Consider the following 24795-nt stretch of genomic DNA (forward strand, 5'->3'; position numbering starts at 1 on the left):
TGTGCTCTGAGATATTTAATAAAGACTCGCGAGTTATTTTAGGCTATTATTTGAAGGTTAAAAAGGCCAGCAAACATTTTATACATTAGGATGACTATTATCTAAAAAAACAAAGAATAACAAGAGTTGGCAAGGATATGGAGAAATTAGAACTCTTGTATGTTGTTGGTGAGAATATAAAATGGGGCAGCCACTGTAGAAAACAGTATGGCAGTTCCTCAAAAATTTAAAAATAGAATTACCATATGGATCCAGCAATTTCACTTCTGGTTATATACCCAAAAGAATTGAAAGTAGGGACTCCAACAGATATTCGTACACTAATGTTCATAGTGGCATTATTCACAATAGCCGAAAGGTAGAAGCAACCCAGGGGTCCATCAGTGGATGAATAAACAAAATGTAGTCTATACAGACGATGAAATGTTATTAATCAACCTTAAAAAGGAATGACATTCTGACACGCACTACAACATGGATGAACCTTGACGACATTGTGCTAAGTGAATGCTGTTACTAGAGGGAGAATGGCAGTTGTCAGGGGGAGGGGGTAGTTCTGGAGATACGGTGTGGTGATGGTTGCACAACAATGTGAAAATGTGAATGTAGTTAATGCCACAAAACTCTACACCTAAACGTAGGTAAAATCATTAAAATGAAAAAATGTCCTAGAAAATGCTTTTCTTCCTTGTGTAAAGTTCCAGAACATCCTCATTTGGAATGCTAGGTGCTGTTCTGTCTTCTGCATGTTGGTAGAATGGATAAAACTTAGTTTTAGGCTCCAGGCCCAGCTCCTTGGATTATTAGCAAGTCATTTTATCTCTCTGATACGTGTCTGGAAAAAGGGCCTAATAATCCTTACCTCACAAGTGAGGATAAAATGAGATGTGTATGTGATTGAATTTCTATACAAATGTCAATTATTTTCCACTTTGAAAAAATAATAAAACAGACTTATTTTCCATACACTGGTGTAGCTGGGCTGTATGACACACAGACTGTGCCTCTGTAACGCGCTGCAGCTTCTTGGAGCTTAGGAGAGGTATGGTTAACACAAAAGATAAGGCCTTACACAGTACACTCACTCAAAAGGAATAAGTGGGCTGAGAAGAAAGCTAGGCTGAATGATTTTAATTTCGTCTTCACAGTTTAAAAAAAAAAAAAAAGGAAAAACTTTACCGACATAAAAGGATATTAAGTAAAATTACTGTCTGCAAGAGATGACATCCGCTAACCATTTTGCATCTGTCTTTGTATGTATAAGTTTGTGTATGTTTTTGTGTAATTGTATCATACTATTCATACTTTTAATGCTACCTAAAATAAGGTTTGAAAAATTAGGACAAGTTAATGGATGATACTTCAAGGACACAAGGACATTTTGAGAGCTGTGTGCACTTAATATGTATCACACCAGGCTAAGTGCTTTTACAAACATTATCCCACTTACCACACACGACACATGGAGAAAATACCAACTGGGAAATAGTTGGTATTTTCTCCATTTTACAATAAAAAAATTAGGGTAGAGGAGTAGAATAACCAGGACACATGAATGGTGAAACCAGAATTTGAATCCAGGTACTTTTATTCCCGAGCTTGCACTTATAGTACCCTTCTATAGCACCATCTTTGCTGCTTCTCAAAGGTGAAACTCCAAGCTCTGTATCTAATCCCATTGTGCTATTTGTTAAAAGTATGTTTTGAATAATTAATACAGTCACTAATACTTTATATTTTAGAAATTATCCCATGTCAGTATAGACAGAGCTGCCTCATGCTTTTATTTATTTATTGAGGCTGCATCATACATATATAAATAGTAAACTTCCTTGCATTTTTTATTGTGAAATATATAAAACATAAAATTTACTATTTTAACTATTTTAAGTGTACTTGCTGTTCAGTGCTATTAATTACATTCATGTTGTGCAACCATCACCACATCCATCTTTGGAATTCAACTTGCAAAACAGAAACTACCCATTAAATGGTAACTCCCCATTCCTCTTTTCCCCCAGCCCCTGGCAACTGCCATTCTACTTTGCCTCTGATTTGACCATTCCTCACATAAGTGACATCGTACAATATTTGTCTTTTTGTGTCTGGCTTATTTTATTAAACAATAATTTTAACCAGACTTCTATTGATGGACATTTAAATTATTATCGTTCTTTTACTTTCAAACAATGGTAAGTTCTAGGAGCATTCTATCCAGAATTTCAGACTGCTTTCTCAGTCCTTTGCTTGGCTGGCTTTTGAGGAAACCCAAAGCAAATCCTTACGCCAGCTTTTCTGAGCAATAAAATAAGAAGAATGTTAAATAATTACTTTTGTTATAGAGTGTTGTAAGGGCTTACATGGTTTCTGCTTATAGCTCGGGATCGTTTGGGAAAGGTACTCTTTAAGTATAAAGCTTTTCTGTAACTACAAAGCTGCTGCCACAATGTGATTAGAATACATTTTTTGATGAATTAGTGATTTTTAGTGCAGAATGAAACCAACCCAAAAAACTAAAATCAGAGTATATAGTTGTATTCTCTTGGGGTTTTCAGATGAGTTAAAGGTAAGCAATTGTTTGTGAGGAAACCAGGCTTAGAAGGCCTGGCCTCTGCTTGTCTTTGCCTGGCACTGGCACTGAGCAGAAAGGCCTAGCCTTCCCTAGAAGTCCCCGTGCTCTGCCTCAGGTGCTCCAGAGAGGTTGGGGCTGGGCTCCCTCTCCTGAGGCTGACTCCATTCTCATCCAACTGCCAGGCCCATGGGGCTGGCTTAAAGGATATGAAATGATCCTAAATATTCTTCACTTGAATTATTTGCAGGTCCGTCTCTCTGTGTGGAACTAAACAATAAAACTCTACCTTTCTGAACTGACTAGGTGATTAAGGAAGACAACTGTAGAGCTCTTGCGTCTGAACTGACTTTCCCTTGCTTCACCAGCCCTCCTTTGCTTTGTTGAGTCAGAGGCTTGGGCACAGCTGTTTAGCTTCCTCTGCTGGCTGAAAAGCAGCCTAACGGTTTCAGATTATACCTCAGTTTGTACTGGTGGTTTTCTGCCGACGCATACTTGAAAATTGCTGTCTTTGCATAGGGCTCTTAATACCTTGCCTAAAGGAATGAGGGGTTGAGTGGAGGAAGCGGGTGTGTTTAGCTTACATCTTCTGATGCTAACCTTGAGGGCAAAGTCAAGAAGCAGGCTCCATCACAGCGATAATTTTTGCCTCAGTGATTCCAATCTCCCATGGATTTGGGCTGTCATCATCATGTTGGTTACTAAGGACACACCTTTTAAAATGATCCCAAGGCATTTAACAAATAGCCATGAATTTTGAATTACTGAGTACTTGGCAAAATGAAATCATCCTATAAATGCCTAGAATGAACCTTAAAGATAATTGCTGTCTGGGTGATGGGGGTGACCTTAGGCTGAGAATGGTTATGAGTTGGGCACAAAAGTATAGATATTCTGGTTTCTTTTTTTTTTTTTTCCTTTTAGTAGAGACAAGGTCTCACTATGTTGCCCAGGCTGGTCCCCAACTCTTGAGCTCAAGTGATTCTCCCACCTTGACCTCCCAAAGTGTTAAGATTGCACATCCTCCCACCTCAACCTCCCAAAGTGCTGGCGTGAGCCACTGGACCTGGGAGTACTCTGCTTTTGTTGTTGCTTTTGTTGTTTGTTTTGAGACAGAGTCTTGTTCTGTCACCCAGGTTGGAGTGTAGTGGCGCGATCTCTGCTCATTGCAGCCTCTGCCTCCAGGGTTCAAGTTATTCTCCTGCCTCATCCTCCCTAGTAGCCGGGACTACAGACACACAATATTCCGTTTTTACTTAAGCTGCTTCATTTCAGGAGAGACTGTGCTTCCTGGTATAGGTCTCAGTGAGCCATGAGTATCCCAGCCCATTCTGCAGAGTCTTGTTTTCTTTTTTCTTTTTCTATCATGAACATTAAACATAATCCAAAACTCTTTTTTTATAAGAAAACATTTTTGAAGTCTTTATTTACAAAAGCTTTACAAACAAATAATACCCTCTGTTTTGCAAATAATGTTTTGTTTAAAAAGGACCACCCAGTTACAGCACTGTAATACCATGAATAAAGAATGTACAAGGAAGACAAACCAATTTGGAGATTTGCTAATATTACTGATTGTAAGTGTAGGTAACAAATATTATAACTTGTAGTCCATCATTTCAAGGTAGAGTTAAGATTACCGAAAAGTCTTCCTACACATGCTCTGGTCTGGTCACATGTTCTGCATGGCTAAATATTTCACAGTCCCTTTTGTCAATATATAATATATATAAAATAGATTGCTAAGATATGCACAAAAAATAAGCATTATACTCCTCAGGTAATTTTATTTTATATATATATATGAGAATATATATATATTTTGTATTTTGTTGTTTTGTACCAAATCTCTCCATTATTTACTTTTGTAGCAACTATGAAAGCACAATTTTTATTTTCTAATTTAATTTGGTACAAAATATACTTAAAGACTTGTTATCTTTGGATTTTAATAAAGTTGATTTGTGTAACCAATAAATCAATAGTATCATAAGTATGGCTACAAAAAAAAAAACAAGGGTAAACAGTGATGGAATAAAAATAAGCAGATCAAGGGAAGTGTGCTATCATAAAATAACTGTAGCTTCAACATCTTGAGTACCAGTTTCCTGGCAGATACTAAACATCCAATCACAAGGGATTTTTCCTGAAGGGTGTAAAGCTGGTTTGAAAATTCTTCAGTCACAGAGCAGCCTACACATGCCAGTTAGAAACTGACAGACATTAGGTATGCTTGGAAGATTAGACACTATGTACAGAAACAGCCGTTACTAAGCTCCTCAGTAGTTTCTTGTCTTTTTTAGTTTTGTTGAATTGACAGTCAGCACAATGAATGTGCTATATTCTGTGGGTCAAAACCAAGTAAATACTGTGTAAAGTTGGCAGATGGTCATTTTTCCAGCTAAGTTGAAGAAAAAACAAAATTTCTGATAAAACAGAGGTTTTGAGTCAGAATCAATCTCTAAAGTGGAAGATTGATGGTCCACAATCTCAAATAGCTAAAACTCCTGCAGAATGGAAGGGAGAGACATGAAACAGGGAAATAAATTACTGTCAGTGCTAATTAATTTAGGAAAAGGGAAAAATAAACCAAACTCAAGTAGGTAAAGTTTATCAAAGTATTCAGTGATGTAGCTTTCCCCACTCTCTGTCACACATGCTTGCTAACAAGTATATTAAGGCCAAATTTAACCTGAATGCATTTTTTAAATTAAGATCTGAGATAGGAATGGTCATACTTAGTACTGAAAGGGAGACAATAAAATGGGCCATGAAAGGGGCAGGGGAAATGCACTGTCTATTGTTCAAGGGATTCAACCAGAGATAAGACCTATGTACAAGCATGTGTGTAGCTTGAAATGAAAATAAAAGGACTATTTCATGTCATGACTGCTTGTTGGCTTCCTCTTCATATGCATTCCCTGTGTCATTCTGTACATAGGATGAACCAGAACCAAGGCTGTACAAATGACCATAATATTTGGCATAACCAATACGATCTTCAAAGAACATTTCTCTCGTTTTGAAAAAGGCCATTCCTATGAGCAATGCATCAGATCCTGCCTGATGTTGTGGTCCTATCTGTTCCAGCTCTAACTGTTCTGCCACTTCTGTAATCCACCTTTGAGATTTTTGCAGCTCTTCATGAGGTACATCACATCATAAATGACAGGAAAAAAACAATTGAAGGATCTTAAAGAAGTCAAGTTCTTCTTCAGGCAAGTTAGAGTTGGTCAGGATTTTTATTAAATAGCCAGAGTCGTAACCGCTATGAAATGACAACCATTTGACCCCTTCACAGAGGACCACTGCTGAAGTCGTAAGAAGTTCTGCAAAGTACTGGGTCTCAATTCCTTCCTCCTCATGTTTTTTAAGCTGGATATCACATGTTGTTAGTAGCTCTGTAGAGTCCTGGGCATACATGTCTTCCGTCAACTTAAATTTAAAATTCAACTACCATGTTGGAGTTCCTGGAGGGTATTCTTGCTCATTCATAAATGTCAGTCCTAGCTGAATTATCTTTAACAAGTCTACATTACATTGCAGTAGTTGGCATTGCTCCTGAATTCTCCAATGGGTCTTGCAACCACACCTGGAAATTCAGTGTCCACAGCAACGTAATTATATTTTTGGATAACTTGAGGAGCTTTCTTCATCTCTTCATCCAAGCTGCAAGCCCAAACTTCACAAATTCTTTGGCTATGATCTACAGTTGCCGCTGGCATAGTGAGGGCACAAGGGAGTCTAGATGCCAAGCATCAAAATGTTATACTTGGTTGAAGATTTGTTTCATAAAATATTGTATTCTTTATTTATGTACTTGTGTCGCTGAGCTCGTGCTCCTCCTCCTCCTTCTCGCCATAGAGACAGCATCCAGTGGCGGTAGCAGTGGTGGTGGCAGTGGGTGCCCCATAGACACCTCTCGCCCAGTAAGGGGGAAAGGTGAGCAGGAGCTGCGCTGCACCGTGCTGCACTGTCGCTTTTCGCCCAAAACTAATACAGAACTGTTTGGCTAGGCTCAGACCTGTAATCCCGGCACTTTGGGAGGCCAAGGCCGGCAGACTGCTTGAAGTCAGAGTTGGAGGCCAGCCTCGGCAACATGGTGAAATCTCGTCTCTCAAAAAAATACAAAAAATTAGATGGGTGTGGTGGTGCACGCCTGTAGTCCCAGCTACTCAGGTGGCTGAGGCAGGAAAATCAGCTGAACCAGGAAGACAGAGGCTGCAGTGAGCCGAGATCGTGCCACTGCACTCCAGCCTGGGCAACAGAGTGAGACTCTCAAAAAGAAAAGAAAAAATTGTTCACGTACACACAAAAGTTGAATAGTATAGTGTATGCATCTATAGCAATTGTCCACATTTTATTAATCATCTATCCCTCTACTTTTTTTCTGGAACGTTTTAGAGGTAATTCCAGACATGCTCCATTTCACCTACCTCAGTATGCATCCCTAATTGATAAGTATTTTTTTCTTTTTTCTTTTTTTTTTTTAACATAACCACAATACCATTATCATACCTAAGAGATGTAACAACACTTCCTTAATATCATGAAATATTTAAACAAAGTGGAGAGATACCAATCAGATTTGACAAAATGTTGATGATTTGTTAAATTTACTTCTATTATTATTATACTTGTAGAAGGATTTACTTATGAAGTTTCGTTTTTAAGACTTTATTTGTTTTAGAGAAGTTTCAGGTTCACAGCAAAATCAAGAGAAAGATACGGAGGTTTTCCATGTACCCCTTATTCCCACACCTGCATAGCCTCCGCCATTGTCAGCATCTTCCACCAGAGTTGTATGTTAAAACTGATAAACATACACTGACACACCATAATCACCCAGAGTCCCAATGTTCAAAAGTGAACATTAGGGTTCATGTTTGGTATTGTATATCCTGTGGGTTTTGACAAATGTAATGACATGCATCCATCATTACAATATCATACAGAGAACACCCAAAGCATTGGCAACAAAAGCCAAAATACACAAATGGGACCTAATTAAACTCCAGAGCTTCTGTACAGCAAAAGAAACCATCATTAGAGTGAACCGACAACCAACAGAATGGGCAAAAAATTTTGCAATCCACCCATCTTACAAAGGGCTAATATCCAGAATCTACAAATAACTAAAACAGATTTACAAGAAAAAAACAAACCCATCCAAAAGTGGGAGAAGAATATGAACAGACACTTTTCAAAAGAAGACATATATGAGGCTAACAAACATATGAAAAAACGGTCATCATCGCTGATAATTAGAGAAATGCAAATCAAAACCACATTGAGATACCACCAGTTAGAATGGCAATCATTAAAAAATTTGGAGACAACAGATGCTAGAGAGGATGTGGAGGAATAGGAATACTTTTACACCGTTGGTGGGAGTGTAAACTAGTTCAACCATTGTGGAAGACAGTGTGGCACTTCCTCAGGGACCTAGAAATAGAAATTCCATTTGACCCAGCAATCCCATTAATGAGTATATACCCAAAGGATTATAAATCATTCTATTATAAAGACACATGCACACGTATATTCATAGTGGCACTGTTCACAATAGCAAAGACCTGGAACCAACCCAAATGCCCATCAACGATAGACTGGACAAAGGAAAATGTGGCACATATATACCATGGAATACTATGCAGCCATAAAAAACAATGAGTTTGAGTCCTTCGTAGGGACGTGGATGAATCTGGAAACCATCATTCTCAGCAAACTGACACAAGAACAGAAAATCAAACACCGCATGTTCTCACTCATAGGCAGGTGTTGAACAATGAGAACATATGGACACAGGGAGGAGAGCATCACACACTGGGGTCTGTTGAGGGGGCCAAGGGAGGGACAATGGGGGGGGGGGGGGGGGGGGTCAGGGAGGGCTAACATGAGGAGAAATGCCAGATGTAGGGGACAGGAGGATGGAGGCAGCAAACCACACTGCCATGTATGTACCTATGCAACAATCCTGCACGATCTGCATGTGTACCCCAGAACCTAAAGTACAATAAAAATAATAATAAATAAATAAATAACAATACCCATCTCTATCTTCTGTTAATATAAAAAGATTAGAGCACATTATTGGATTCAGTTCATATTGCTTAAATAAATTAATTAAGATATTTTCAATTAAAAACAATATCATACAGAGGTTTTCACTGCCCTAAAAATCTCTATTCCATCTGTTCAACCCCTGCCTCCAAGCCCTGGCAATTACTGATCTTTTTGTTGTCTCCATGATTTTGTCTTTTCCAGAGTGTCATGTAGTTGAAATCATACAGTATGTAGCCTTTGCAGCTTAACTTTTTTCATTTGGTAATATGCATTTAAGGTTTCTCATGTCTTTTTACTGCTTGACATTTCATTTCTTTTTATCACTGAATGAGATTCTGTTGTCTGGTTATACTACAGTTGGTATATCCATTTACCTACTGAAGGACATCTTGGTTGCTTCCAAGTTTTGGCAATTGTGAATAAAGCTGTTGTAAAATAAATCCATGTACAGGTCTTTGTGTAGATAGAAGTTTCAGCTCCTTTGGGTAAATACCAAGGAGCTGATTGCTGGATTGCATGATAAGAGTATGTTTAGTTTTGTATGAAACTGCCAAACTATCTTCCAAGGTGCCTGTACCATTTTGCAGTCCCACCAGCAGTGAATGAGATTGCCTGTTGCTCTACATCATGACCAGCATTTGGTGTCGTCCAGGTTTTCTCCTGTTATCTTCTAGGAGTTTTATAGTTTTATGTTTTACATTTAGATTTATGATCAATCTTGAGTTAATTTTTAGGAAGGGTGTAAAGTCTATATCTAAATTCATTTTTATGCATGTGGATGTTGAGATGGTTCAGCACCATTTGTTGAAAAGATTCGTTTTTGCTCCATTGTTTTGCCTTTGCTCCTTTGTCAAAGATCAGTTTATTATACTTATGTGGGTCTATTTTTGGCCTCTCTATTTTGTTCCATTGATCTATTTGTCTATTTGTTGCCAGTATTAAACTGTCTTGATTAGTATATCTTTGTAGTAACCAGAAGTCAGGTAATGTCAGTCCTCCAACTTTGTTATTCAAAATTATGTTGACTATTATGGACCTTTTGACTCTCCTATAAATGTTAGTCATTTTGTTGATATGCATAAAATGACTTGCTGAGAATTTGAGTGGGATTACAGTGAATCCATAGATGAAGTTGGGGAGAACCGATATCTTAAAAATACTGAGTCTTGGCTGGGTGCGTTGGCTCAAGCTTGTAATGCCAGAACTTTGGGAGGCGGAGGCAAGTGGATCACCTGAGGTCAGGAGTTCGAGACCAGCCTGGCCAACATGGTGAAACCCCATCTGTACTAAAAATACAAAATTAGCCAGGCGTGGTGGCACATGCCTATAGTCCTAGCTATTCGTGAGGCTGAGGCATGAGAATTGCTTGAACCTGGGAGGCGGAGGTTGTAGTGAGCTGAGATAGCACCATTGCACTCCAGCCTGGGCGAAAAAAAAAAAAAGTGAACCTCTGTCTTCAAAAAAAAAAAAAGGAAGATCTCTCCATTTATTTAGTTCTTTGATTTTGTTTTATAGAGTTTTATAATGTTTCTTATATAGAGCTTGTACATAAATTTATACCTAAATATTTTATTTTATATTTCAGATTCCACTTGTTCATTGCTGGGGTATAGGAAAGTGATAGACTTTTGTATATTAACCTTATATCTCACAATCTTGCTAAAATCACTTATCTGTTTTTTAAAGAAACACTACAGATACACTTAAAAGCCTCTTATCATGTGTGTTCATCCATAAACAATATAAAGTATTGTTTTGTATATTTAAAATATATATCCTTAAATTTTATCTTTTTCATATATCCTTTTGAAACTTGCTTTTATTACCACCATTAAGTTTTCAAGATTTATTTATGTTTGTATACATGTTTCTTGTTCATTTTAACTGCTGTATGGTGTTCCATTGTGTTTAGACTCCACCTATTTTGTATTCCAGTGGAATTTATCCTTTTCTGACCTGATAGATATTTGTGTTGTGTACAGGTTTTCTTGATATTATGACCAAAGCTGCAGTGAACTTTCTTGTGCATTCCCCTGTGTCACTTTGTGTGAATGTGTCTAAATTATAATGTTCATTTTCCTGATTACCATATAGAATTTGAGATCCTCTGTAATATCTGTTTGGTATTTGGGTTTCCTTTTCTGAATGGTTATATTCTTTGCCTCTTTTCCTATTAGAGTTTTAAGAATTATTTGTAGAAATTCTTTGCATCTTCTAGATATAAAACTATTACTAGTTATATGCACTGCAAGAATTCTTATAAATTCAGGCAGTCCAGTCCTGGGTCTTCAGTTTATTCCAGGGGCCAATTTGCTGGAGTTAAGTCAGCTTCTGTTTCTACTCTTGGGCTCCCTTTATTCTTACTTAACATTTTTGAGTTATGCTACTAAGGCAGACAATCCCTTCAATTGTCCATCAAAATAATTTGCTTTGTCAGTTATGGTTCATTTTTTGTTCAATAAGGCAAGTATAGAATAGTGGGCTATAGAGTCTTTACTGCTTGCTTTGAATCTTAGCTCATGACTTATTGTGTGATGTTGGCAAATTACTCTTTTGCACTTGGCTTTATCTATAAAACCAATGAGGGTAGAAGAACTATTATGATGACCATTTTGTATTTGATGAAACTGAGTCAAAGGGAGATTAGGTCAGAAACATAAGCAAGTAGAAGAAACATGTGCTCCTCTCTTTTAACTTTTTGCTTTTGCTGGAGACATGAATATAGAGAAATACTTATCTAATTTAAAAAAATATAGTAGCAGAAGCAGTGATAAGTCCCTGACCCACAGCCTCAGTGCTGGGGGAAAACCATAGGAGTGGAGACTATAGAGAACTAAAGTGCCCATGCCTCAGTCTTTGTGGTGTGGAAAGTCATTTGTGTCATTCTTCATTAAAATAAAGCAACAAAAACCCAAACCATGATTTTCATGACCTTAGCTTGATGTTCGACAGAGTGGTAAATCTGTAATAAATACAGAATTTAGATACTATCCCAGGCCAGAGAACTCACAGTTGAAATAGGCCAATCATAAAGAGAACACTGTGGGCCATACTTCAGGGATCAGTCTGGTGGACAACTTGATTTGGACTGACAATGGAAGAAAGAAGAAACTCAAAAAACAAACAATTCAAGTAGCAGAGACATTTTCTAGGAGCAGGAGAATAAGTATTATTTGGCTTCTGTGTCTTCTATTTTTTATTTTAAAAGGAAATCTGCTATGGCAAAAAGTCAAGCAGTACAGGAAAGTATAAAGTAAAAATTGAAACATAAAAGTTTTCCAATCGTATATACCCAAATTGAAAGGAGAGACTCAAAAAGTTATTTGTACACTCGTGTTCATAGCAACATTATTCACAATAGTTAAAAGATAGAAATAAATATTCATTCATGGATTAGTGGATAAACAAAATATGCATACAAAAATATATATGATGGAATACTGTTCAGCCTTAGTAAGCAGGGAAATTCTGATACATGCTATGACATAGATAAACCTTGAAGACATTATGCTAAGGGAGTGAGCCATACCTATAAGGGAGAATATTGTATGATTCTACTTATATGAAGTTCTTATAGTAGACAAATCTGAAGACGCAGAAAGTAGAATCGTGATTACTAGGTACCGGGAGGAGTTATTGTTTATTGGGTACAGAGTTTCAGTTTGGGATGATGAAAAAGTTCTGAAGGTGAATAATGGCAATGGCTGTACAACACAAAAGTACTTAATGCCTCTGAATTGTACACTTAAAAATGGGTAAAATGGTAAGTTACATGCATATTTTACCACAATAAAAAAGTCTTCAACACCAGCCTACCAGTTATAGTTGGCACTATAAACAACTTCTTTTATAGCCATCGGGATAGGGCTATGCAAATACAAGCATAGATATGTGAGTATAAGCATACTCTCAATGCTCATCCTTTGGAGCACTCATTTAGATGCTGGATATTTCCCAGTGAACAAAACTGGCAAGGTTTCTGCCATCACGGAGCTTTTAAAAATGTTGTTTTATGCAAATAGATAATGATATGCATACTGTTTTATACCTCATTTTCCCCCTTAATGAATATCTTTGGACATCTTTCCACATTAGCTCTTACATAGATCTAACAACTTAATGGCTTCATAGTATGCCCTTGTATGGATGTGCTATCATTTGTAGCTACATTTTTCATTGAATGGAGGAGGGGAGACAGAGGTACAGAGCTTGCTATGGTTTGCTGCTGTTGTAAATTAAATTTTTATTAGGAAAATAGTATGGCCTTGTTATACAAAGTCAATGCAAAAAAAGTATAAGTAAAAAGTGAAAGCGGGGAAAAAACCCCAGACCTCAAGTTACACAGAGGTAAGAGCTGGGTTGAGCTGTATTCTGTATTCTGTCTAGATCCTATTACTGTAAAAGTCAGGTGATTTCTTAGTTATCATTTGTACTGTGTCCCATAGTCAATGAGATCACATTAAGGAGATTGCTTTAAAAACCATTATGCTAGAAATACTACTTTGGAGTTCTTTGGTTGCAAGCAATGGAAGTCATCTCAGGCTCTGTTAAACAAAAAAGGGCTTCCATGAAAGGATTCTAGGTAGCAAATGAAGAAATATTTAAACAGCTGGGCTCTGGAAAGACAGAAACAGGGTGGCTTTAGGAGTCTCAGTGTCAGTGCTTATCCCTTTCATTTTCTATGTCTGCTTAAGATTTAATTCCTAGGAGAAGACAAATGGCCTAGAGAACATATGACTATTGATGGTGAAGCAGGGAGAGTCCTGGGTTTTTGTGCTCCATGTGAATTTTATGGAGTTGGTGGGGGTGTAGTTTTGGAAAAGATGGGATTCGAGGCTGGCAAAACCAACTGTCAGCCTTGCGATGTCAGCTGTTTTAACCATAGATTCTTACTCTCTTCTTAAGGAGGAGACGACCGCCGGGTTCTGCTGTGGCACATGGAGCAAGCCATCCACTCCAGGGTCAAGCCCATACAGTTGAAAGGAGAGCACCATTCCAACATTTTTTGCCTGGCTTTCAACAGTGGGAACACTAAAGTGTTCTCTGGAGGTAAAAAGGGAGATTCTACCTTGGGACCTTCACTATGGTTGGGATTTTAGAGAAAAGAGTGTGAAAATAACTCCAATTTTTCACTGAGCTGTGGAATTACTGGTTTCTCATAGCTTGTTTTTTCTGCTTGTCTTTTAAATACAGCAGTATTACATATTAGGATAGTATGTGTCTTTTTTTCTCTCCTCTTTTTTTTTTCTTCGCCTGTCTTTTTCTTTCTTTCTCTTTGGCAGAAAACTTTTCACATTGTGGTCTGGTACACACACACACACACACACACACACACACACACACACACAAAACAATACTTAACCTTCCTATATGTGGCACACTCTGATTTTGTTTTTTATTCTATTAGATTTCATTTTTAAAGATTATGCTGGCCATAACTCAAACGGATGTCATGACCTGTGGATGGCTCCTGTTTGAAGTGTTATGTTAGGGTACAATTGGAATGGCTGATGCTCACACCAACCTCTTAGCGATGGCTTCCATCAACCATACTCCTTCTGACCACCACATTTCTAGTTCTAATCTCTTTTCTGAGCTGCAGATTTTCCACTGGATATCTACCTGTGTTCCAAAAGCAACTTAAATACAGTAGATCTAAAACCAAGATCATTAGTCCTTTCTTGAGTGAAAATTTCTTCTTGTCTGCTGGATTTTCTTTCTCAGTTATTACCATTCACCCAATTATATAGGCTATTAGGTTTAATGTTAAGAAATTGCTGACATTTAACCATTTTCAACTTACAAAAGTGGCAGTTTCACATGGTTCATTCTACCCATAATCTTGGAGTCATCCTCAAACCTGCCTTTCTTACATTTATACATCTAGTCAGTCACCAGGTCCTGTCAGGTCTATCTCGAAAGCCTCTCAGATTCATCCTTTAGTTTGGCCTGGAGTTTTGCAATGGCCTTCTGTGATTTCTGTTACCACTGTCTAAAACTTCTTTGAATTAATTGAATACACAAGTTTAATTTTAAAAATAGAGACTGGACCATGTGAACCGTTGACCCTACAGTGCCTGAAGAATAAAGTCTAAACCCCAATCTGTCTGTTTGGCCTTAACCTCCTTTCCCTGAATTATACACTTTAGCCCACCAAACTATTTGCTGTTTTAAGAATGTACTGCATGGTACTGTTTTGCTCTTGTGCCTTTTGTTCATGCTGTTCTTCCACCTTAATTGTCCAGTCCTCACCAATTCCCCTAAGCCTTTCATTGGTAAGAGTTTTGAGTTATTTGAGTTTCTCTTCAAACGTCTCCTTCTCCATGTACTTTCACCCTGCTTATGAAAGAAATAATTGAACCCATAGCTAGATCATATTGCTACAAGGCAAACCCTCTTGTTGCTATTAGTTGTTTGTGCAATTGGACTGTGAGTTCTCAAGGACGGAGTAGAATCTTATTCTTTTTGTATACCCAGGACCTATCACTGTGCCTGATACCTGGAAGGCATTAGTATGGGTTTACTGATTTCATTGGTTTGCACCCACGGTTTATAGCCAGGCCTTTGTTTAAGATGGCCTGAGCCATATCTTTACTGCTACTTTTGCGTTCTATTTAAGGGACTGTTGGTTGTGCATTTTAGCATAAAGTGGGACATTTTTTATGTTTTGTCTTTTCATATTCAGGTTTTAATTTTTTTGCTATATAAACCATTTGAAGGCAGGACTACACATATCATGAATAATTTATATCCTTTGACTGAATAAGTAGAAATACAAGATTAAAACTTCCCCATCATTTAGAATCACCATCATCAAATTTTAATGCTATAAAAGATGACGAGGCTGGGCAGAGTGGCTCACACTTGTAATAATCTCAGCATTTTGAAAGGTCAAGGCAGGAGGATCGCTTGAGCCCAGGAGATTGAGACCAGCCTGAGCAACATAGAACCCCACAGTTAGACCCAACATGTTTAGATCTCTACAAAAAAAAAAAAAACATTTTTTTTAATTAGCCATAGTGATACATGCCTGTAGTTTCAGCTACTAAGGAGGCTAATGTGGGAAGATTGCTTGAGCCCAGGAGGTCGAGGCTGCATGAACCATGATTGCACCACTGCACTCCAGCCTGGGCAACAGAGCAAAATTCTGTCTTAAAAGAAAGAAATAAAAATTTTTAAAAGACCATGAGGATAGAAATATTAGCAAACATTTAATTTGGGCTTATTAAGTGCTCAGCCCTATTCCGAATGCTTTTACAGATGTACTCTTATGCTCCCAATTACCCTATGAAATTACCATCCCTATTCTGTAGGTAAAAAGTTGAGTCATGGAAATGTTAAAGATTTTATTGCACTTCTCATAATTAATGAGTATTTTGCTGAAAAAGTAAAAGAAAAGTTAGTGAATTGATTTGCTCATGATCATTTACTGTTTTCCTTGATGGCCACAGTTTTGTTTTGTGTTGTTTCCCCCCATTTTTTTTTTTTTTTTTTTTTGAGACAGTCTCTCTCTGTTGCCCAGGGTGGAGCGCAATCATAGCTCACTGCAGCCTTGAACTCCTGGCTTTAAGTGATTCTTTCACCTCAACCTCCAAAGTAGCTGGGACTTCAAGGGTGTACCAGCACCTGGCTAATTTTTTAATTTTAATTTTTGTAGAGATGGGGTCTAACTATGTTGCCCAGGCTGTAGCCACAGTTTGTTGTTGTTGTTGTTGTTTTTACATCATCCACTGGATAATACAGTTGGGAACTGTTCCTATATTATACTTAGTTGGTATTATTTTTTTAAAAATTCTCTGTAAGAATGTACTATTCTTCTTAAATTACTTCTATAAATCTTTTTTCTAGTTAACACTTCTAATTTGTATTAGCATTGGCTTTATTCATATTATTCATTTTTTTCTGAAAAAATATGAATAAACTTAATAATACTAAATCGTAATGTGGACAGGGACCATCTTGCAGGAATGATCAAATGCCTGCTTTTTTCTTTTGCAGGAAACGATGAGCAAGTTATCCTCCATGATGTTGAAAGGTAAATAGATTGGTGGTGTGTGAAGGTGACTGACTTTGTTTTTCCTATGAAGAGGCAAATATCTCTTTAGAAGAAAATAGTTTGTTTTTTTTTTTTTTTAAGAAAACAGCATGAAACCAGCTGTTCTTTTCTAAAAAAGTTTCCTACAATAGTTTGAAATAAAGTTTTGATTTAAAAAGGAAAAAGGGATTTGAAAGTTGATATGAAAGTATACTTTTTAGGTGAAAATTTAAAAGGAGACTTTAAAAGACAAGGAAGCGTAATATTTAAGAACAGTAATAGCTAATATTGATTGAGTTCTTACTATGTGCCAAGCACCATTCTAAATGCTTTGTACATATTAATTCATTTAACCCTCACACTCATTTTCTAAGGAGATACTATTGTGATCTCCATTATAGATGAGGAAACAGAGGCACAGACATGTTGATAGGGAAGGTCAAGTGGTGCTAAAAGCTGAACTTAGACTGTCTGGCCTCAGAGCCATGCTCCTCATCACCATGCCAGACTGCTAGGAGACCCCTCTTTCACCCTGTTGGCATCCGACTTGGCTGCTTTAAAGCTTTTCCTTACTTTTTGAAAATCAGGTACAACCCCCAAATCTGTACACAAGCAGATGCATTCTGTAATAAGTGAAAACACAAAACTCAGCTATTGAGTCACTTTTAAATATGCTTATTTAGCACAAAAATTATAAAATCTCTAAAAAGATTCCTTAATAGTACCTTTTTTTAAACCTGAAAGTTGACAACCTACCTTTTAGGAAATATGATATTTTTTGGGACTCAGCTAGATTGACTTTCTAGAAATGAAAAGATGGCATCCTTGGTACCGAAGGGCTGGGACTCTGCACTATGTTTGTGTGTATGTGTGTGCCTCTGTCTTGCTCTCTATCTCCCAGCAGTGAGACACTGGACGTGTTTGCTCATGAAGATGCAGTATATGGCTTGTCTGTGAGCCCAGTGAATGACAACATTTTTGCCAGTTCCTCAGATGATGGCCGGGTTCTCATTTGGGACATCCGGGAATCTCCCCATGGAGGTAGGGTCACTGTGCAAAGGGCTATTGGACTGTGTTGAACAGTTTGATGTCAGATTCATTACAGGTCCAATTTATGACCTAAGTATCTATGTGCAAGTGATTTCAAGGGAAAGGAAATGTGAAACTCTTACATGGAGGCGTAAGAGGTCTTTGGAGGTCTTATCTGACACCTAAGTACTCAGGAGTGAGGCACGTTCACCTGTCCTTCTCCACCCTCCTGTGACTCTACACAAACTCTTGTACCTTGGTATTTAGTGCCCCAAGGAGCAGAAGTTGTGGTGCTAACATGTAATTCTTGATTATTTACAGAAAATGGGGGTGTTAGGCACTTTTCTGCATCCTAGTTTCAGGTGTGTTATTTTGTCAAAAGAACCACAGAACCTCAAATTACCTGTGTATACATCTTAAAATGATGGCAAATGAACTCTACTTAAAGGGGATTGTCTGTGTGAGTGCCTCCTCTGAATGTGCCTTTGACTCTCTGATGTGTAAAATGAAGAAGTTGTTTTTGTTGACTTTCTCTGAAGTTCTTCAGGAAATGCATCTTCTCAGCTGATTTCCTACAGAGAGATTTCTGTAATTCTACCTGTCTTCAAAAGGCCCCTTCCTCTAGGACCAGCCTTAGTGCCCCTGCCATACCCACCCTGGCCTTTAGTGCACATTGTAACGATCACACCTGTGTACCTAAATTTACTATCCTGCCTGCTTTCTCTGGCAGGATCTAGGTCTTTTAATTTTTTTTAAATTATACATGAGTTTAATATATGATAAAGATCACAAAATTAGTGCAGAAAAGAAGTAATACACAATAAACAATGCTGTGATAAATGTGCACTATATCTGTATCTCATAGATTTCAGATGAACAATAGTTATATGTAGAAATCAAACTTGATAATGCCTATGGAATATACAAAGTCTTATATGTTAAAAATGTGCCACAGAAAAAAGTTACAAAAGTAATCTTAAAAGTCTTGGAAGAGTTTTTGAAGTTCTTTATTATTATTATTATAATACTTTAAGTTCTGGGGTATATGTGCAGAACATGCATATTTGTTACATAGGTATACATGTACCATGACGGTTTGCTGCATCCATTCCCCTGTCATCTGCATTAGATATTTCTCCTAATGTTATCCCTCTCCAATCCCCCCACCCCCTGCTAACCCTCCCCTAGCCCGCCCACCCCCCGACAGGCTCTGTTGTGTGATGTTCCCCTCCCTGTGTCCATGTGTTCTTGTTGTTCAACACCCACTTATGAGTGAGAACATGCAGTGTTTGGTTTTCTGTTCTTGTGTCAGCTTGCTGAGAATGATGGTTTCCAGTTTCATCTATGTCCCTGTAAAGGACATGAACTCATCCTTTTTTATGGCTACATAGTATTCCATGGTGTATATGTGCTACATTTTCTTTATCCAGTCTATCATTGATGGGCATTTGGGTTGGTTCCAAGTCTTTGCTACTGTAAACAGTGCCACTAAACATTTTACATTTTGGGTTGTGCTTATTATTGAGGTTCAGGCTATAAGAGAAGCTTGTTTTTAGGGTTAGGCAGGTAAGGTAGCAGGAAGTAGCAGCTGTGGTCGAGTCACTGTGGTCTTGGTAGGTGAAATTCTCCTTTGTCTAAACTGCCTGATGATGGGGATGACTGAATGCTTTACCTGCTCAGAGGCCTGTGAACTGCTGTGTATGGAAGACATGGACTGAGAAATGCTTTCTTTGTATTAGTCTAACAGGTTCCATAGGAGTATATGCTGCTAGGTAACGAAGTGGTTTCTTCCTCACTTGGAACCTGCGGATTTTTGTAAAATGATGCAGAGTTTCTAGGTGAAGTTGATTACATACTGGCTGGATGTTAGGGAGCATTGTGAACCAGAAGGGAAAAACTACACTATTGCTTTACCATATCTTGATTTTTTTCATTGTTTTATTTTATCTTCATCAAATCTGTGTGTGGTTTTACAACTTTTAATTTCTAAAACTGATACAATTGGAAATCATAATAATCCTACCAGTGATTGGTTGTCAGTTTTTTCTGCTTATGTGGAATTCAGTTTTACTTACTGTAAAATGGCTTATTTTCCCATTTTTAGTGACCGTTTCTGTTTTGTCTCAGGATCTGATAGCTGCTATATATATATTTCTGGGTGTTACAGCTTAAAATTTGTCTAATGTGTTCACATTGCTATGTATGGGATTCACAGAGACCTTGTGAGTAGGGGTGACTGGTGGGATTATGTGCTGTTTTGGGGCTCCAGGCCGTTGGAGTGGTTATTAAAGAGTGCTCCTACCTGCATTCACATTCCTGCTTATCTGCCTGCCAGTGACCCAGAGGTACCTGTAATGAACTGATTATAAGTTTTCTTTCCACAGAGCCCTTCTGCCTGGCAAACTATCCATCAGCTTTTCACAGTGTCATGTTTAACCCTGTGGAGCCCAGGTTGTTGGCCACAGCCAATTCAAAGGAAGGAGTGGGACTCTGGGACATTCGAAAACCTCAGAGGTGAGTCCCCTTTATTGACACGGTGTTAAAACTTTTCCCTACCTCATTTTTGAGGTAGTATGACCAGCCAGTAAGTGTTGTGAAGACCTCTTTGGCAGTTATCTGTGCTGGGCATTTCTTAAGATGTATAGTGTCTCTAAGCCAGGAGAGCTTGTTTCTAAGGAATAGACAGTGAGAAATCCACACTCCTTGCAGAGGAGGCATCATAAATAGTAATCTGGACTTTAGACAGGGTCAATTCTAGGCAATTATCTGAAGTAGTCAGAGCATCCCTTCAGTATTGCCTTCTCTTTTTAGGCCCAGTGTTCCCCAGATGCATAGGAGCTCTTGGGCTGGGGTGGGTATAGGGGAGGAAGTGGAGGTGGAGATTTGCCACTTGTTGCTACTGAGCCAGGGTTCTTAAGCATGAATAGGGAGGGGATCCCTAAGGGGGCTTCAAAAAAAAAACAACTGCAAAAAAAAAAAATGAAAATTATATATTGTGTATTCAAATAAGTGCATTTTCTGTTTATCAGAAGGACTAGTGACTTTTGTAGTGACAACAACAAAAGGTTAAGAGCCATTGCCTCATGGTGTTCAGGACCGCTTGTGTTTCTCCTCATGGCACTATGAAAAGAGCATACCTAAGACAATCCTGAATGATGGTATGAATCACTAATGGGGGGGATCTCAGACGTCATTAAAGGATGTGGGCATACGGGTGGGTAGCAGGCTCTTTTATGTTCCTTAAGTCCCATGGGAGAGGGACTACTTTTTATGGTACCTGTACATAAAACTGGCCATGCTTTATTTATTTAAAAACCTCTGTGCATTGCCAGCTAGCTCCTCTGGAAATTCTGCATGGAGGTAGTTTCCCATTTCATAAAGCAATGTTGCAGAAGAATATCATGCAAACTAAGTGATGTTATAATTTATTTCATGGGCCTCAGATGAAAGAAGTAGTTAAGTACAGAAGATTATCTTCCTTGATGATTTTTACTCCTAGCTGATTCTCTCCATGGGGCAGTAAGAGATAGTTGGAACTATTGTAGCAGATCCATGTAGCCTAGAGGGGTGTCCCTGGCATTGAGCAGGGTTCCCTCGGTTTCCTCAGGGCAGCAGGGATTTCTCTTGCCCCCTCTGTTGCATAGGCACCTGGCTCTTGCTTTTACAGTCTATTGAAATGTGTATAGTGGCAGGACCCCTGATGTGCCTTTGCACTGTGTACTTTAGGAGGCTTGCTGTCTACCGAGAAGACAATTGTGTTCAGCTGCAGTGTTCTTTGCCACTTCAGGCTCTTTAGGAACAACTATTCTGCCTCATCCATACTACAAAAGGCAGGGTTTGGATTAACTGCACCAGCCTTCCCCCAACCTGTTATCTTCCCCATTCCAGTTGCCAGCTATTCATTGCAATAGCTGGCAACTGGAGTGGGGCACTGAGCTGTTCATCTCCAGTGGAAAGCTTGAGTAATTCATGGTGTCTGCAGGGTCTTGAGAGAGGAGGGGAGTGTGGATATTTTATTTCTCCCAATTCTCTCCCAGTCTCTTCCACCGATTTCTTACTGTGTGCTATATGAGCCCTCCTCTCCTTTCCACTTGTCTTCTCTCTAATAAATATAGTTTCTTTCTTTTAAAAATAAATCCAAGTGATGATTATTATTTTGTTTTTACGGTAACATTTATTGGTTTTGGGGTTTTTATGCAGAAAAATGTAATGGAAACAAAAAAGAAAAAAATTACATCTCTGTTACTTGTATGTCTTTTACAATGTGTGTTCATCAGTACAATTCTACTCCTTTCCAGTGTCTGTAGTCACTCAAGAGGTAACCTCAGCGAACAGTGTCTTATCTCTCCAGAACTTAATGTAATGTGCATACTACTGTGTATATGCATCCTTTAAAAAAACTGAGACAGACGGAAGCATATAGTAATACTATTTTTTTTAATTAGTAATATGTTTTGGAGCTTTTTTCATACCAACGTTTACAGAGGATCTCAGTCTAGCCCCATCTTTTAATAACTATACAGCATTCAATTTATATGATGTCCTCAACAACCAGGACTTCTTGTCTCCAGTTTCTGGTCATTATAAACAATGTTGCATTAAAACTGATTGTACATCTGTCTTGGCCTACTTTTGCAAAAATGTCTGTACAGGATTGCTGCATCAAAGGGTGTATATTTTTAAATTTTTGATAAAAGCTGTCAGATTGGTTGACTCCCACCACCAAAGGCTGCAGTGACTTACAAATCTACCAACTGTGTATGAGATTGCATGTGTCTCCAGACCTTCACCAACACATGAACTATTGCTAGTATTATGGGGGGAAAATGATACCTTGTTTTGAGTTCTTCTTCAATTATAGGTAAGGTTTTATAGTTTCTGAGTCCATTAGACTTTCTGTCCCTGAAAGTTAATCCTTTTTCACTGTCTTATGGCCTAGAACCTGTTCAAACTTCTTACCTTTTATAACCCTGGAAATCTGCATATATTATTTATTTTGCTACAACACTTTAAAACAGAGGTTGTCAACTAGCTGCCCATAGGCCAAATTCAACTCACAGAGATATTTTGGTCTACCTGATATACTAAAGTTAGAAAAATTACAAAGTAAAATTGCAGTTTCTTCCATCTCTTGAAAAAGTCAAAAGATCTGATATTATTGGACGATTATTCTCACATGGCAATAATCAGCCAAAGTCTTTATGATGTGTTAAGAGTCCCACCACTTCTTGAAGTCTTAATACAGGTGTATCCCTCATTTACATACTTGCCTGGCCCTGTAGACATAGGAGTTGGAAAGTCCTGCTTTAGGGATTTTAGTGGTGGTGAGTGGGCACCAGGGAGGAGAGACTTGAGTGTAAGTGACTGGATAAGAGAAAATTTCACACATACAAGTGTACATTGCATGTATTTCATTTATTTCATTTAGATGATTTCTGCTGGTTTTTTTCACAACCAACCTCCTTTCTCACTGCCAATATCCCATTTATATCTTTCTTGGGCTGTTGCAGTGTCCTCTGAACAGTTTTCAGAACTGAGATCCTTTAATGTCTAGAGAACTCAGGAAAAGCAAGTCTCCCCTGTTCTCACTCTGCTGTCCCACCCTTTTCATTGCCTGTTTTAGCTGTCTGCTTGCTTACCACCTCTCTTCTTTCTAATCTCTAGTTTCTGCCAGGAACTGTTAGTTCTGTGACAGATAACAATGTCTTGCTTTGACAAGGATAATAAAGAGAGTGTTTTTTTCCCACTCAATAATAAAACTGGAGCAAGCCAAGAATCTGTATGAAGACTTACCTTATAAGACGGTGCTTTCACGTGTTGTGTAAATGATGCATCTGAAAATGGGCAATGAGCGCAAGTTCCTACTATCAGGGGAAACTGCTCTTAGGTCCTCTCTGGCTTTGAGGACCTCAGTTAAATGTCTGTTTTGGAGGTGGGGGGCTGTGCCAATCTTACTTCCATAGAGACCAGATTAAATGAAACTCTTTGCCTCCTGAACAAGCCAGACAATCTCTGCCATATTGGATTTGACGGTTGCTTATACCAATATGGGAAAATAAAGCCCCGGGGCTTAATGTCAAAGGCTGGAAAGGGCACTCATGCTCTGATGTTTGTTGAAACTTTAACGAATGAGGCTGTCCTGAATTTAGCCTCCTTCTTTTCAGAATGCAAGGCCATCAAGGTAGACAAAGATTTCTTAAACAAAACCTCAGAAGCACTGGACATCAGAGAAAAAATGAACAAATGGGATTTCATTAAAATTAAGAACTTTTGTTCAGCAGACACCACTTTATTTTTTGAGACAGGGTCTTGGTCTCTTGCCTAGGCTGGAGTGCAGTGGCATGGTCATGGCTCACTGCAGCCTTGACCTCCAAGGCTCAAGCAGTCCTTCCACTTCAGCCTCTCAACTACCTGGGACCACAGGCTCATGCTATCATGCCTGGCTAATATTTAAATTTTTTTTTTGGTAGAGACAGGGTCTCTTTGTGTTACCCAGGCTGATCTCAAACTCCTGGGCTCAAGCAATCTGCCTGCCTCATCCTACCGAATTCCCAGGATTACAGGTGTGAGTCACCACGCCTGGCCAAGACATCATTAAGTAAGTGAAAAGGCCCACGCACAGTGGCTCATGCATGTAATCCCAGCACTTTGGGAGGCCAAGGTGTGTGGATCACAAGGTCAGGAGTTCAAGACCAGCCTGGCCAACATGGTGAAACCCCGTCTCTACTAAAAAAAAAAAAATACAAAAATTAATGGGGCATGCTGTGGTGCGCCTGTAATCCCAGCTACTTGGGAGGCTGAGGCAGGAGAATAGCTTGAACCTGGGAGGCAGAGGTTCCAGTGAGCCAAGATTGTATCACTGCACTCCAGCCTGGGACATAGCAAGACTCTGTCTCAAAAAAAAAAAAAAAAAAAAAAAGTAAGTGAAAACATGAGTCAAGAACAGATCTGGAAAAAAAAATGCAGAATACATATATTGAGTAAGAATTACTATCCAGAATTTATCAGAAAGTACAAATCAGTAAGTAAAAAACAAACAAAAAAATCAATTTAAAAAATGAGCAAAAATGTTGAACAGGTACTTTACCAAAGAAAA

The 24795-nt window shown here is 38.4% G+C and overlaps 1 protein-coding gene and 1 pseudogene across 8 annotated transcripts in view; one reads left to right on the plus strand and one right to left on the minus strand.

Annotated features, from left to right (window-relative positions):
• The window catches only part of DCAF5 (DDB1 and CUL4 associated factor 5), a 109520-nt gene that overhangs the window by 26969 nt on the left and 57756 nt on the right, over positions 1-24795 (plus strand). For 5 of the 7 annotated variants that reach the window (XM_032245813.1, XM_032245820.1, XM_032245815.1 and 2 more), the window contains exons 2-5: positions 13541-13684; positions 16634-16670; positions 17572-17711; positions 20084-20213. In XM_032245813.1, the coding sequence (XP_032101704.1) occupies positions 13541-13684; positions 16634-16670; positions 17572-17711; positions 20084-20213 (451 nt within the window). The remainder of the gene's footprint in view (positions 1-13540; positions 13685-16633; positions 16671-17571; positions 17712-20083; positions 20214-24795) is intronic. The other 2 variants (XM_032245814.1, XM_032245819.1) reach the window with 1 other exon arrangement.
• On the minus strand, positions 3963-6467 carry LOC116528537 (annotated as a pseudogene). The gene has a single exon (XR_004259081.1). The product of XR_004259081.1 is annotated as a CCR4-NOT transcription complex subunit 7 pseudogene (transcript).

Source organism: Sapajus apella, unplaced genomic scaffold (assembly GCF_009761245.1).
Source record: "Sapajus apella isolate SASKATOON/1434 unplaced genomic scaffold, GSC_monkey_1.0 scaffold59, whole genome shotgun sequence".
In the NCBI taxonomy this organism is placed as follows: domain Eukaryota; kingdom Metazoa; phylum Chordata; class Mammalia; order Primates; family Cebidae; genus Sapajus; species Sapajus apella.